Here is a 12,775-nt window from a genome sequence, read left to right on the forward strand (position 1 = left end):
GTGCCACCCCCTCCCTCCCCCCCCCCCCCCACTCCTACCGCTCAGAGATTGGTCACTGGCCTTCTTTCCCGAAATGCTCGATATTTTCCTGAGGGGCTCTCTCTGTCACTTGCCTAACACTGGTGTCGTTTGACCGGCGCTAAGGGCGATACTAGTAAAGAAAATGAAAAGCGCAAGTTGCTGCATAAACACCAGCTCACTGAAGCAAGTGGGCAGCACATACGAAGACAACGTACTGACAGTGTGCAGGATGAAGGAAATTTTTAAAAATCACTGAAATTACTAAAAAAGCTATTTTACGCCTAGTGAAAAGTTAATTTATAGTTATGCAGCAAATTTGACAACGCTAAACACCTAATAGCGTTCGTATTTAAGATAAATTTTGACTGAATTTTAGCTCCAGACTCCAGTGGCATCCCTGCTTGAGAGCAACCGATGTGACGGGTAGGGGGGACTTATAGAATGGTCTACCCCCCCCCCCCTCTTGCGGTCCCGGTCCCCTGTCCATCTCTATACTTCAAGATTAATCCACGCTGCAGAACTAATAAAACGATATAAACGATCTTGTCTGACTTTCCCAACAGACACGCCTGATTCGGTTACAATCTGCAGAAATACTTCGTTTGAAATACAAATGTATGTCTAATGGCAGAGTCTACTTGGCGAAAGGGGCTTTGCGGCGTAAGGGGATTTGTGACCCAGCTTCCATGTTTTTTCTTTTCTTTTTTCTTTTTTTCTTTCAAATTGACTGATATAATGTGGATTCCGAATCACGGTGTAACTCGGCCTTTTTCACATCAACAGACATTGCCAGAGGCGAAAAAAAGAAAAAAAAAAGACTGATAAATAACAGATAAAACTTCTGGGATTGACTGGAGATCGTATATGAGACATTTGTATTTGAATTCTGGCACTTAACCACTTTTTGTACCGACAGAGTTCTTTAATACACAAAAATAAGCCGGGACGATCAGGAGACTGTGGCTGTGGTGCGGTTGCAAGGTGAGTCTACGTCTTTTGCGGCGGACCAGGAAACGAAGGACATTAGCTGTGACTCTCACACATAATGTCATTACATTTGTAAACATTACTTTGTTGATCCAGTCGTTGTAGCTGTTCTTTAGTCCGTAGCATTGTATCCCTGTAGGTAATGCTATTTCGGGGTTGTGTTAAGGACTTCACAGCTTCAGTAACGGCCACGGGGACCGTGAAGTCCTCTCCATACTTCCCCCCCCCCCCCCCCCCTCAACAAGAGTTCCATACTTTAAGAGGCTTCATCATTTTGTCATGTCAGTATTAATTATAGCTTTAGTCTACATCTTGTTTCTGGAACAATTTTCAACATACTATCGAAGGTCCTGTGTTGGTCTTTTTTCTTGTACTTTTTGTAATAAACTTTTTTCGAATATTTTCTATTTTCTTATGCATTATCATTTCCGTTTTTATTTATAACATAACTGAGGTAATTTACAAACAAAAAATATTAAATTTTGTTGTTGTTAATAAGCTTCTTCCGGAAAGAATAATTTGTTCGGTGTTATTTCTTTTCCGCCACTCTGTTTGAAGAAAGTAACGTGCACTGCAACTTCCTTGCATGTAGGCCTCTCTTTATATCCATCACAAATGAAGCGGTGATTTAATGAGTTGAGGGTACTGCATTTAGGACATATAACTGTTGCACTGAACCCTACTGAGAAAAATTTTTCATCGCTACTAACAACATTATTTATGACTCTGTACCATGCCACTGGCACATCTGTTGTCAGTATTTTATTATTTATATTTTTAAATATTGTTTACTAATTGTTGTTGAGGTATTCTACTTCCATCTTCTTTCGGTTTTCGTTTGATTTTAATCTGTCCACTATATACCGACATTTCCTCTTGTTTTTTCGCTCTGTAATATATGTCAAGTAGCTTATTTCTAAGAACATGTGCGTTACGTGTTTCAAGTTATTATTTACCGTGCTAGAATCTACCGATATCTGCATGCTGTCGAGTTTGAGAAGCTCAAATAAAGCAGCAGTGATGCTGTTCGAACGGCTCTCAATGAGCTGCACTGGTTTTTTGATGAAGATGGCCGTACTTTTTCCGAATGTCTGCCTGTACAGGGAGGCGGCGGACTGTGCGTACACCAGATTCGGATAAACGGATTCTACAGGATACTGAGACGAACCCTAGTACAAGCTCCAGGCAACTGGCCCGCCAACATGTTCGTCTGTCTGAAAGGACACAAACCCTCAAAAACGGCTTGAAATGTTGTGTGATGTATTTGGTGTCTGTGAAGGTACCTGTTTTGGTATAGCTGTTCTGCCTCCCGACCTTTTCATCTGCTTGACCGTAGACAAACACTATCTCGACTTGTCCCTGACGTGAATACCGAATCATTCTGGTGCTTACGGTACCTTGCGTCAGTCACATAGCCTGCAACACACGAGGACGCACGGCACATGGTCAGAGGAACTGTCATTCGTCAGCGCCATCTACTGTGGCAAAGTGGCATTTCCGGACATATGTTCAAAAACGGCTCTAAGCACTATGGGACTTCACATCTGAGGTCATCAGTTCCCTAGACTTAGAACTACTTTAACCTAACTAACCGCCGGCCGGGGTGGCCGAGCGGTTCTAGGCGCTACAGTCTGGAACCACGCGACCGCTACGATCGCAGGTTCGAATCCTGCCTCGGGCATGGATGTGTGTGATGTCCTTAGATTAGTTAGGTTTAAGTAGTTCTAAGTCCTAGGGACTGACGACCTCAGACGTTAAGTCCCATAGTGCTCACAGCCATTTTGAACCTAACTAACCTAAGGACATCACACACATCTATGCCTGAGGCAGGATTCGAACCTGCGACCGTAGCAGCAGCGCGGTTCCGGACTGAAGCGACTAGAACCGCTCGGCCACAGCGGCTGGCTGACATAAGTTCATAGGATCTTTTTTCCCCATTTGCAGTCCGAAATCCGTCCTTGCAGTTTGTCGGTTTTACCAATGTTCACCCTGTATAACTCAAAATTAGAATTATATTCATACCTTCAGCTGCTAACGGGCGTTGATAAATGTAAACGGGGACAGGTGAAAATGTGTGCTCCGACCAGGACTCGAACCCGGTATCTCCAGCTTACATGCCAGACGTTCTACCCATCTGAGCCACCGAGGGCAGAGAGGATAGGGCGACTGCAGGGGCTATCTCGCGCATGTTATGTCCACACACTACATTCGTAGTGTCCCACCCCAACACACTCATTATTCGTGCAAGACATTCTTACCAAGTCCCGTAAGAGTTAGGGTATGTGTGCATATAAGGTGAGAATGTGGGTCTCGCGGGAGGCGTGCGCGAGATAGTCCCTGCACTCGCACTATCCTCTGTGCCTTCGGTGGCTCAGACGGATAGAGCGTCTGCCATGTAAGCGGGAGACCACGGGCTCGAGCCCCGGTCGGGGCACACATTTTCACCTGTCCCCGTTGACATATATCAACGCCCGTTAGCAGCTGAAGGTATTAATATAATTCTAAATTCGTTCTAGACGGTTGCAGGTCGTTAATGGTGACTGTTCTTTCGGACATGTCCGAAAGAACAGACACCATATCCATATAAATACACTGTATAATTCAGGTGATGACGGCAAATGAGCCATTCAGTGCAGATGCACACCAATCTCAAAGTCTTACAGAATCGGCTAGATGTCGCGATTAATGAGGCTAATGAGCAGGGGCACTACATCAATGGTGTTTGGTATAAGTTGAGACTTTGGGTCTGACGGGAGGTGCGATACGATAGTCCGTATGGTCGTGATGACCACTGTGTCCGGATGGCTAGTGGTCAGCGCGTCTGCCTACTAAGCAGGAGACCTGGGTTTGAATCCCGGTCTGGCACAAATGTATAGCTTGCTAATGTCTTTAATTCCTTTGTATCTTGACGATAACTCCTACCTGCTACACTACTGGCCATTAAAACTGCTACGCCAAGAATAAATGCAGATGATATATATATACTATATATATATTATACTAGAACTGACATGTGATTACATTTTCACGGAATTTGGGTGCATAGATCCTGAGCAATCAGTACCCAGAACAACCACCTCTGACCGTAATAACGGCATTGGTACGCCTGGGCATTGAGTCAAACAGAGCTTGGATGGCGTGTACAGGTCTAGCTGCCCATGCAGCTTCAACACGATACCACAGTTCATCAAGAGTAGTGACTGGCTTATTGCGACGAGCCAGTTGCTAGGTCACCATTGACCAGACGTTTTCAATTGGTGAGAGATCTGGGAATGTGCTGACCAGGGCAGCAGTCGAACATTTTCTGTATCCAGAAAGGCCCGTACAGGACCTGCAACATGCGGTCGTGCATTATCCTGCTGAAATTTAGGGTTTCGGAGGGATCGCATGAGGGGTAGAGCCACGGGTCGTAACACATCTGAAATGTAGCGTCCACTGTTCATAGTGCCGTTAATGCGATCAAGAGGTGACCGAGACGTGTAACCAATGGCACCCCATACCATCACGCCGGGTGATTCGCCAGTATGGCGATGACGAATACACGCTTCCAATGTGCGTTCACCGCGATGTCGCCAAACACGGATGCGACCAGCATGATGCTGTAAACAGAACCTGGATTCATCCGAAAAAATGACGTTTTGTCATTTGTGTATGCAGGTTCGTCGTTGCGTACACCATCGCACGCGGTCCTGTCTGTGATGCAGCGTCAAGGGTAACCGTAGCCACGGTCTCCGAGCTGATAGTCCATGCTGCTGCAAATGTCGTCGAACTGTATGTGCAGATGGTTGTTGTCTTGCAAACGTCCCCATCTGTTGACTCAGGGATCGAGACGTGGCTGCACGATCCGTTACAGCCGTGCGGATAAGATGCCTGTCATCTCGACCGCTAGTGATACGAGGTCGTTGGGATCCAGCACGGCGTTCCGTATTATCCTCATGAACCCACCGATTCCATATTCTGCTAACAGTCATTGGATCCCGACCAACGCGAGTAGCAATGTCGCGATACGATAAACCGCAACCCCGATAGGCTACAATCCGACCTTTATCAAAGTCGGAAACGTGATGGTACGCATTTCTCCTCCTTACACGAGGCAACACAACAACGTTTTACCAAGCAACTGCTGTTTGTGTATGAGAAATCGGTTGGAAACTTTCCTCATGTCAGCACGTTGTAGGTGTCACCACCGGCGCCAAGCTTGTGTGAATGCTCTGAAAAGCTAATCATTTGCATATCACAGCATCTTCTTCCTGTCGGTTAAATTTCGCGTCTGTAGACGTCATCTTCGTGGTGTAGCAATTTTTAATGGCCAGTAGTGTAATATGTCACGTCCCCACATCGACTCATGCTACTGCACTGTTTCCGTACAACCGATTGGCACATAGTCACCACTTGCAGTAGGGGTCAGATCTACAGCGCTCCAAGGTGAGCAGTATTTCGATTTAAGTTCGTAAGCGGATGTTGATCAAAACCTCAAAGCCACCACGTCCACACAGATAATACCCTGCATCAAACAGTAGCCCCCAGCGCCTGCCCAGATAGTGCGCCGGAGACTGACCTTTATCTTGAGGCGCGGCGAGTCCGCGGGCGGCGGCGTGACGGCCGCGGCGCTGCTGCTGGTGGTGGTGGAGCTGGCGGCGCTGCCGAGGCAGACTACGCCGGCCGACTCCGCGACGGTGCAGTCGCTGCTGCCCCAACCGTCGAAGCGGCACTGCGACAGCAGGCTCTCCTCCCCCGTGCAGTACAGGTTGTCCATCCAGAAGCGCTCCTCTGCATGGAACGTACAAGTGTAAATTATTGGATGTGAAGGCAAAACCCTTTAGGCAATCTTTGTATGAGGGGCTTCAACAACTAACGCAACGCTATTTTTTGTCTCGGCCAATTTAGTTTGAAAAAAAAAAGTGTAAATTGTTGTAGGACTTCGTGTAATGTTCTTGCTTGAGCTCTTATAGTCTCACGAGGTTCCCGTAGCTGGCGGCGCTGCACATAGCCTTCAAAATGGCGTCTGCAACGGAGCTCGCCAGGCCGAGCGGTTCTAGGCGCTCCAGTCTGGAACCGCGCGACCGCTACGGTCGCAGGTTCGAATCCTGCCTCGGGCATGGATGTGTGTGATGTCCTTAGATTAGTTATGTTTAAGTAGTTCTAAGTTCTAGGGGACTGATGACCTCAGAAGTTAAGTCCCATAGTGCTCAAGTAATTTTTGAATTAGGGCATCGCAGATATTCACAGGCTCTTGCATACTGTCTACAGACACCCGGCAGTGAACCAAAGTACGGTGAGTCGTTAGGCAAGGCGTCTTTCATCATCGCAACAATGTCGCGCAAACCTGTCCGATCTACATCTACATCCATACTCCGCTAGCCACCTGACGGTGTGTGGCGGAGGGTACTTTGAGTACCTCTATCGCTTCTCCCTTCTATTCCAGTCTCGTATTTTTCGGGGAAAGAAAGATTGTCGGTATGCCTCTGTGTGGGTTCTAATCTCTCTGATTTTGACTTCATGGTCTCTTCAAAAATCTGTGTGAAATCTTATGGGACTTAACTGCTAAGGTCATCAGTCCCAAAGCTTACACACTACTTAACCTAAATTATCCTAAGGACAAACACACACACCCATGCCCGAGGGAGGACTCGAACCTCCGCCGGGACCAGCCGTACAGTCCATGACCGTAGCGCCTGAGGCCGCTCGGCTAATCCCGCGCGGCCATGGTCTCTTCGCGAGATATACGTAAGAGGGAGCTACTGCTTGACTCCTCGGTGAAGGTATGTTCTCGAAACTTCAACAAAGCCCGTACCGAGCTACTAAGCGTCTCTCTTGCAGAGTCTTCCACTGGAGTTTTTCTATCATCTCCGTAACGCTTTCGCGATTACTAAATGATCCTGTAACGAAGCGCGCTGCTCTCCGTTGGATCTTCTCTATCTCTTCTATCAACCCTATCTGGTACGGATCCCACATCGGTGAGCAGTAATCAAGCAGTGGGCGAACAAGTGTACTATAACCTTCATCCTTTGTTTTCGTATTGAATTTCCTTAGGATTCTTCCAATGAATCTCAGTCTGGCATCTGCTTTACCGACGATTAATCTTATATGGTTATTCAATTTTAAATCACTCCTAATGCTGTCTCCCAGATAATTTATGGAATTAACTGCTTCCAGTTGATAACCTACTATATTGTAGCTACATGATAAAGGATCTTTCTTTCTATGTATTCGCAGCACATTACACTTGTCTACATTGAGATTCAATTGCCATTCCCTGCACCATGCGTCAATTAGTTGCAGATCCTCTTGAATTTTAGTACAACTTTCCATTGTTACAACCTCTCGATATACTACAGCATCATCTGCAAAAAGTCTCAGTGAACTTCCGATGTTATCCACAAGGTCATTTATATACCGGGTGATCAAAAAGTCACTATAAATTTGAAAACTTAATAAACCACGGAATAATGTAGATAGAGAGGTAAAAATTGACACACATGCTTCGAATGACATGGGGTTTTATTAGAACCCCCCCCCCAAAAAAAACAAAGTATTGTTAGACGCGTGAAAGATCTCTTGCGCGCGTCGTTTGGTGATGATCGTGTGCTCAGCCGCCACTTTCGTCATGCTTGGCCTCCCAGATCCACAGACCTCAGTCCATGCGATAATTGGCTTTGGGGTTACCTGAAGTCGCAAGTGTATCGTGATCGACCGACATCTCTAGGGATGCTGAAAGACAACACCCGACGCCAATGCATCACCATAACTCCGGACATGCTTTACAGTGCTGTTCACAACATTATTCCTACACCATAACTCCGGACATGCTTTACAGTGCTGTTCACAACATTATTCCTAGACAGCTATTGTTGAGGAATGATGGTGGACATATTGAGCATTTCCTGTAAAGAACATCATCTTTGCTTTGTCTTACTTTGTTATGCTAATTATTGCTATTCTGATCAGATGAAGCGCCATCTGTCGGACATTTTTTGAACGTTTGTATTTTTTTGGTTCTAATAAAACCTCATGTCATTCCAAGCATGTGTGTCAATTTGTACCTCTCTATCTATATTATTCCGTGATTTAATCAGTTTTCAATTTTATACTGACTTTTTGATCACCCGTTATATGTGAATAGCAACGGTCCTACAACACTCCCCTGCGGCACACTTGAAATCACTCTTACTTTGGAAGACTTCTCTCCATTGAGAGTGACATGCTGCTTTCTGTTATCTAGGAACTTTTCAATCCAATCACACAATTGGTCTGATAGTCCATATGCTCTTACTTTGTTCACTAAACGACTTTGGCGAACTGTATAAACGCCTTGCGGAAGTCAACAAACACGGCATCTACCTGGGAATCCGTGTCTATGGCCCTCTGAATCCCGCGGACGAGTAGCGCGAGCTGGGTTTCACATAATCGTCTTTTTCGAAACCCATGCTGATTCCTACAGACTAGATTTCTAATCTCCAGAAAAGTCATTATACTAGAACATAAGACGTGTTCCAATTTTCTACAACTGATCGACGTTAGAGATATAGGTCTATAGTTCTGCACATCTGTTCGACGCCCCTTCTCGAAAACGGGGATGAGCTGCGCCCTTTTCCATTCTTTTGGAATGCTACGCTCTTCTAGAGACCTACAGTACACCGCTCCCGTGTGCCGGCCGGTCTGACACAGTTGTGACTCCAACAGTGTTGGAACGTGTGGACATTCTCAGTGAGGATGATCGACAGATCACAATCACCTCACTGCTCAACTGGACGTCCCCGTTGGTAATGCTGACACACTCGTCAACCACTGGGGTACTCAAATGTGTGTTCCCGCTGGCTTCCTCGTCGTCCAACAGAAAACCATAAAGAGCAACGAAGGACCATCTGTGAGGAATTGCTTGCGTGTTACGAGGCTGATGCTGGAAATTTTTGTCGAATATCGTCACCGGCGATGAAACATGGGATCACCACTTCGAAGCGGAAACAAAACGGGAATCCATGGCGTGGCACCACTCCACCCCTCCTTCAAAGAAAAATTTCAAAGCCACACCCTCAGCTGGTAGACTCGTGAAGACGGTCTTCTGGGACTCTGAAGGAGTTGTTCTGTTTCATGTCCTCCCTCACGATGTACCGATCAATTCTGAAGTGGATTGTGCTACCCTTAGGACACTGAAAAAAACGACTACAGCGTGTTTCTCGCCACAAAAACGCAAACGAACTTCTCCTTCACCATGACATGTCAAGAACACACACGAGTCTGCACACTCGAGAGGAGCTCACAAGACTTCATTGGACTGTTCTTTCTCATCCACCGTAAAGCCCGGACTCGCACCTTCCAACTTCCATTTGTTTGGCCCAATGAAGGATGCACTCTACGGGAAGAAGTACGTGGATGATGGGGAGGTTACAGATGCAGCAACGTTTTGGCTCCTACGTCGACCAGTAGATTGATAGCATGTGGGCATACAGGCACTCCCAGTAAGGTTTGGTAAGGCCGTAGCACTGAACGGAAGCAATGTTGAAAAACAGGGTTTTGAGCCAAAAGAAAGGGGGATAATATGGTGTATTGGAATCCTGAATAAAAGTAACCTGCTTCCAGCAAAGAATATGTTGCAACGCCCCTCGTACATTAATGTTTAGTGGTCAGCGTGTGAAGTGTCGGGCTGTTGATGCTGCAGAGAGTGGTATAGGTCTAGCAACTACCTGAACAAAATGGTAGCAGTTAGGCTCCATTTTCACGTCCGTTTTGGTATAGCAGTTTTACTCAGGCCCGTTTTTTGACGGAACAGTACTGCATAGCAGACGGATAATCTGGATGTATTATCAGAAGCATCTTACTAAAGGTAATATCCTCCAGAGCAACTCTGTTTTAACGGAATCAGATTTTTTAACGAGCGTTATGAAGGCTATTTAAAGGCAAAGATCCTCTTCCCTGAATGTCTATGTATTCGTTAGCAATGTATATCATGTCGATTACACTTTAGCTAGGTCTGCAACCACACAATGTATCTGGCAAAGTCCCTTCACTTGTGGCAATAAACGGTTGCTGAGAATTCGACCAAGAATATTACCAACAGTAGCAGTGAGGAATGATATTCTTTAATGTTAGTCAGAGAGATGTTACCGTGGCATTCCGCCTAAAACGATATAATAAGACAGCAACAGCGGATCTTCTACTCGAAGCAGGCCACAAAACTGATAACACAGGAACTGATTTTCAGGTTCAACACAAAGGGCTCAGAATAAGCATTTTATAAACATCGGAAATTCATAAATGTCTTATTACACAACATATCTTGCTATTTATCCTCTAACAGCTGGGATATCCTAAGGTAATTTGCAACCACCAGAGGTCCAGCAGCCTATATCTGTAGACTATTTAGCCGTAACTTAGTTACGTTGCCCGGGGTACACCACTTGGAGGCTAGTCTACTTTGTGGCCGTGTTTATTGACCTAACATCAGCATATGATACAGTGTGGCGGAAAGGCATGCTTCTTAAGTTCTTAAGAATAATTCCATGTAAAAGAATTGCACAACTACTCAATAACATGCTGTCCAACAGGAAATTCCAAGTTCACCTAAAAGGTCAAGTAAGCAAGGTATACAATTTAAATGACGGACTACCACAAGGATCAGTATTGGCCCCCCTACTTTTCAATTTAAATGTCGCTGACTTGCCAGAAACGAAAGCAAGAACATTTATCTATGCTGATGACATAGCCTTGGTGACGCAGGCTAACGATTTTACAACTTCAGAAATGACTCTCACTCAGGATCTGCGAATTCTAGATGAATTTTTTAATGGATGGTGAGTCAAAGTAAACAGAAATAAAACTGAATCCTCCACCTTCCATCTGAGTAATAGGCACGCTCGCTATAAACCGCAAATTTTCTTTAGAAATCAGTTGCTGTTATATAACCCATTCCCAAAATATCTCGGCGTGACCTTGGATCGTTCGCTAACATATAGAAAACACCTAACTGAAACAGCTTTAAAAATGAGAACCAGAAACAATATATTACACAAACTCTCCGGAACAAGCTGGGGAGCTAAGGCATCAGTACTCAAAACAACTGCCCTCTCACTTGTATACTCTGTTGGGAAATATTGCAGCCCAGTATGGCTGAACAGCGCTCATACAGCCATGGTAGACACGCAGCTGAATGTAGCCATGAGAAGCGTTTCCGGGACAATAAAATCCACATCCACACAATGGCTACCTGTTCTGTCTAATATTGCACCACCGAAGTTACGGCGTCAAGCAGCGTTGAAAAGGGAATGGGAGAAATGCTCCAAGAATCCCGAGTTACCGCTACACCAGGACTGTGGTGCCACTCAAAGGCAACGTCTTAAGTCCAGGAAACCCTCCTGGAGACTTGGAAAAAGGCTTACTTCTGAAGGATTCCAACCAGAAACAGCATGGCGGGAAGAATGGTTCGCAGCCAATCCCGATTCTGCAGGTCTCATTGCTGATCCTACACGAGTCCCTCCTGGATTCCACTTACCTAGGAGGTCGTGGACCACCCTATATCGCATACGCACCAAGCACGGAAGATGCCAGGACTTGAAGCATAAGTGGGGAATCGCTGAAAGTGCCAAGTGTGACTGCGGACACCAACGACAAACAATACACCACATAGTCACAGGGTGTCCCCTACGGAAATATGCTGAAACTCTGACCAGCATACATGAGGTCTCTGAGGAAGCAATCTCTTGGCTGGATACTTTAGATATTAACCTATAGTTTTTATTACAACTTGAAGCTCTGTTTGTCAATATTAATGTTTATAAAAACCACATTTTCTCTTTTACATGTAACTCATCCTAGTGTTTTTATCCATATGTATATTATTGATTTATCGATCTAATCTAAGACTTTTATTACCATAAATGAATGTAATCTATTTTATTTGTAGTATATGCATATTGTGTTACCAGTAACATCATTGCTGTTCAATTCAAGTAATCTATCCTTGATGCCAAACGAAATAACAATAAAAAAAACCCATCTCTTGATTGAAAAAGTTGCAAATAAATTCGGTTGAGTCCTAAAAATAATCCGCACATTTTCGTAAATCGTGAACATCCTTTATAGGTTCACTTTTGCTCCTTCATGCTACACACTGCTTACAAACGAGGCGCTTAAATCCAAAGCAAGTAACTGTTCTTTAGTTCTTTTTGAGAAAATAAAGCGCAAAGTTGAGTTAGTGACAGTCTCTTTGTTGTATTTAATCTGATGGGTAATGCAGTTTCCAGTTCACCTGTACATTTCCTATTCATACCAGCGACTCACTCTGCCGATGTTCAAGAAACCATTAAAAAACGATGTTGCACTTATCAACTTTGATTTCTGTATTCGTAGTGATAACTGGGCAATAAAAATGAAGTAAGTAAGTACATAGTCAGTCTAAAAAGCCATACACGACTGTCCATCTGGTTCCGCTTGCTAGCACTACAGTCGTCCGTGATTAGCGTTTCGGGTCTCCTCTTGGATGCTACACTAATGGGATGTAGCACAGCAAGAAGCAAGTTTATGGGCTTGCAGCTGCGACACGTGGTTAAAATCCCACCAGCTTTCGACCGAGCTCTCCTCGGCCATTGTGAAGTGATGATTGACTGCCGTGTCGCCGTAGCCTCGTCGTTATGTAGCGTCAGTCACGAACGTAGTACTGAACTCGCTTGCTCAGCTCAGCAGACGAAATGCTTTTCTAAACCTGTTAACTCGCAGCTGGGCGTGTAAGTACTAACGAGAATAGCATCTTCCACTGGAATCTGCTATTATG

General features: G+C 45.1%; 1 protein-coding gene across 1 annotated transcript in view; it reads right to left on the reverse strand.

Moving 5' to 3' along the window:
* Positions 1 to 12,775, reverse strand: part of LOC126174944 (lysyl oxidase homolog 3) — a 135,998-nt gene that overhangs the window by 62,441 nt on the left and 60,782 nt on the right. Inside the window, exon 3 of the mRNA XM_049921401.1 lies at positions 5,567 to 5,778. Coding sequence (XP_049777358.1) covers positions 5,567 to 5,778 — 212 coding nt within the window. The remainder of the gene's footprint in view (positions 1 to 5,566; positions 5,779 to 12,775) is intronic.

The sequence above is a fragment of the Schistocerca cancellata genome, chromosome 3 (assembly GCF_023864275.1).
Source record: "Schistocerca cancellata isolate TAMUIC-IGC-003103 chromosome 3, iqSchCanc2.1, whole genome shotgun sequence".
Classification (NCBI taxonomy): domain Eukaryota; kingdom Metazoa; phylum Arthropoda; class Insecta; order Orthoptera; family Acrididae; genus Schistocerca; species Schistocerca cancellata.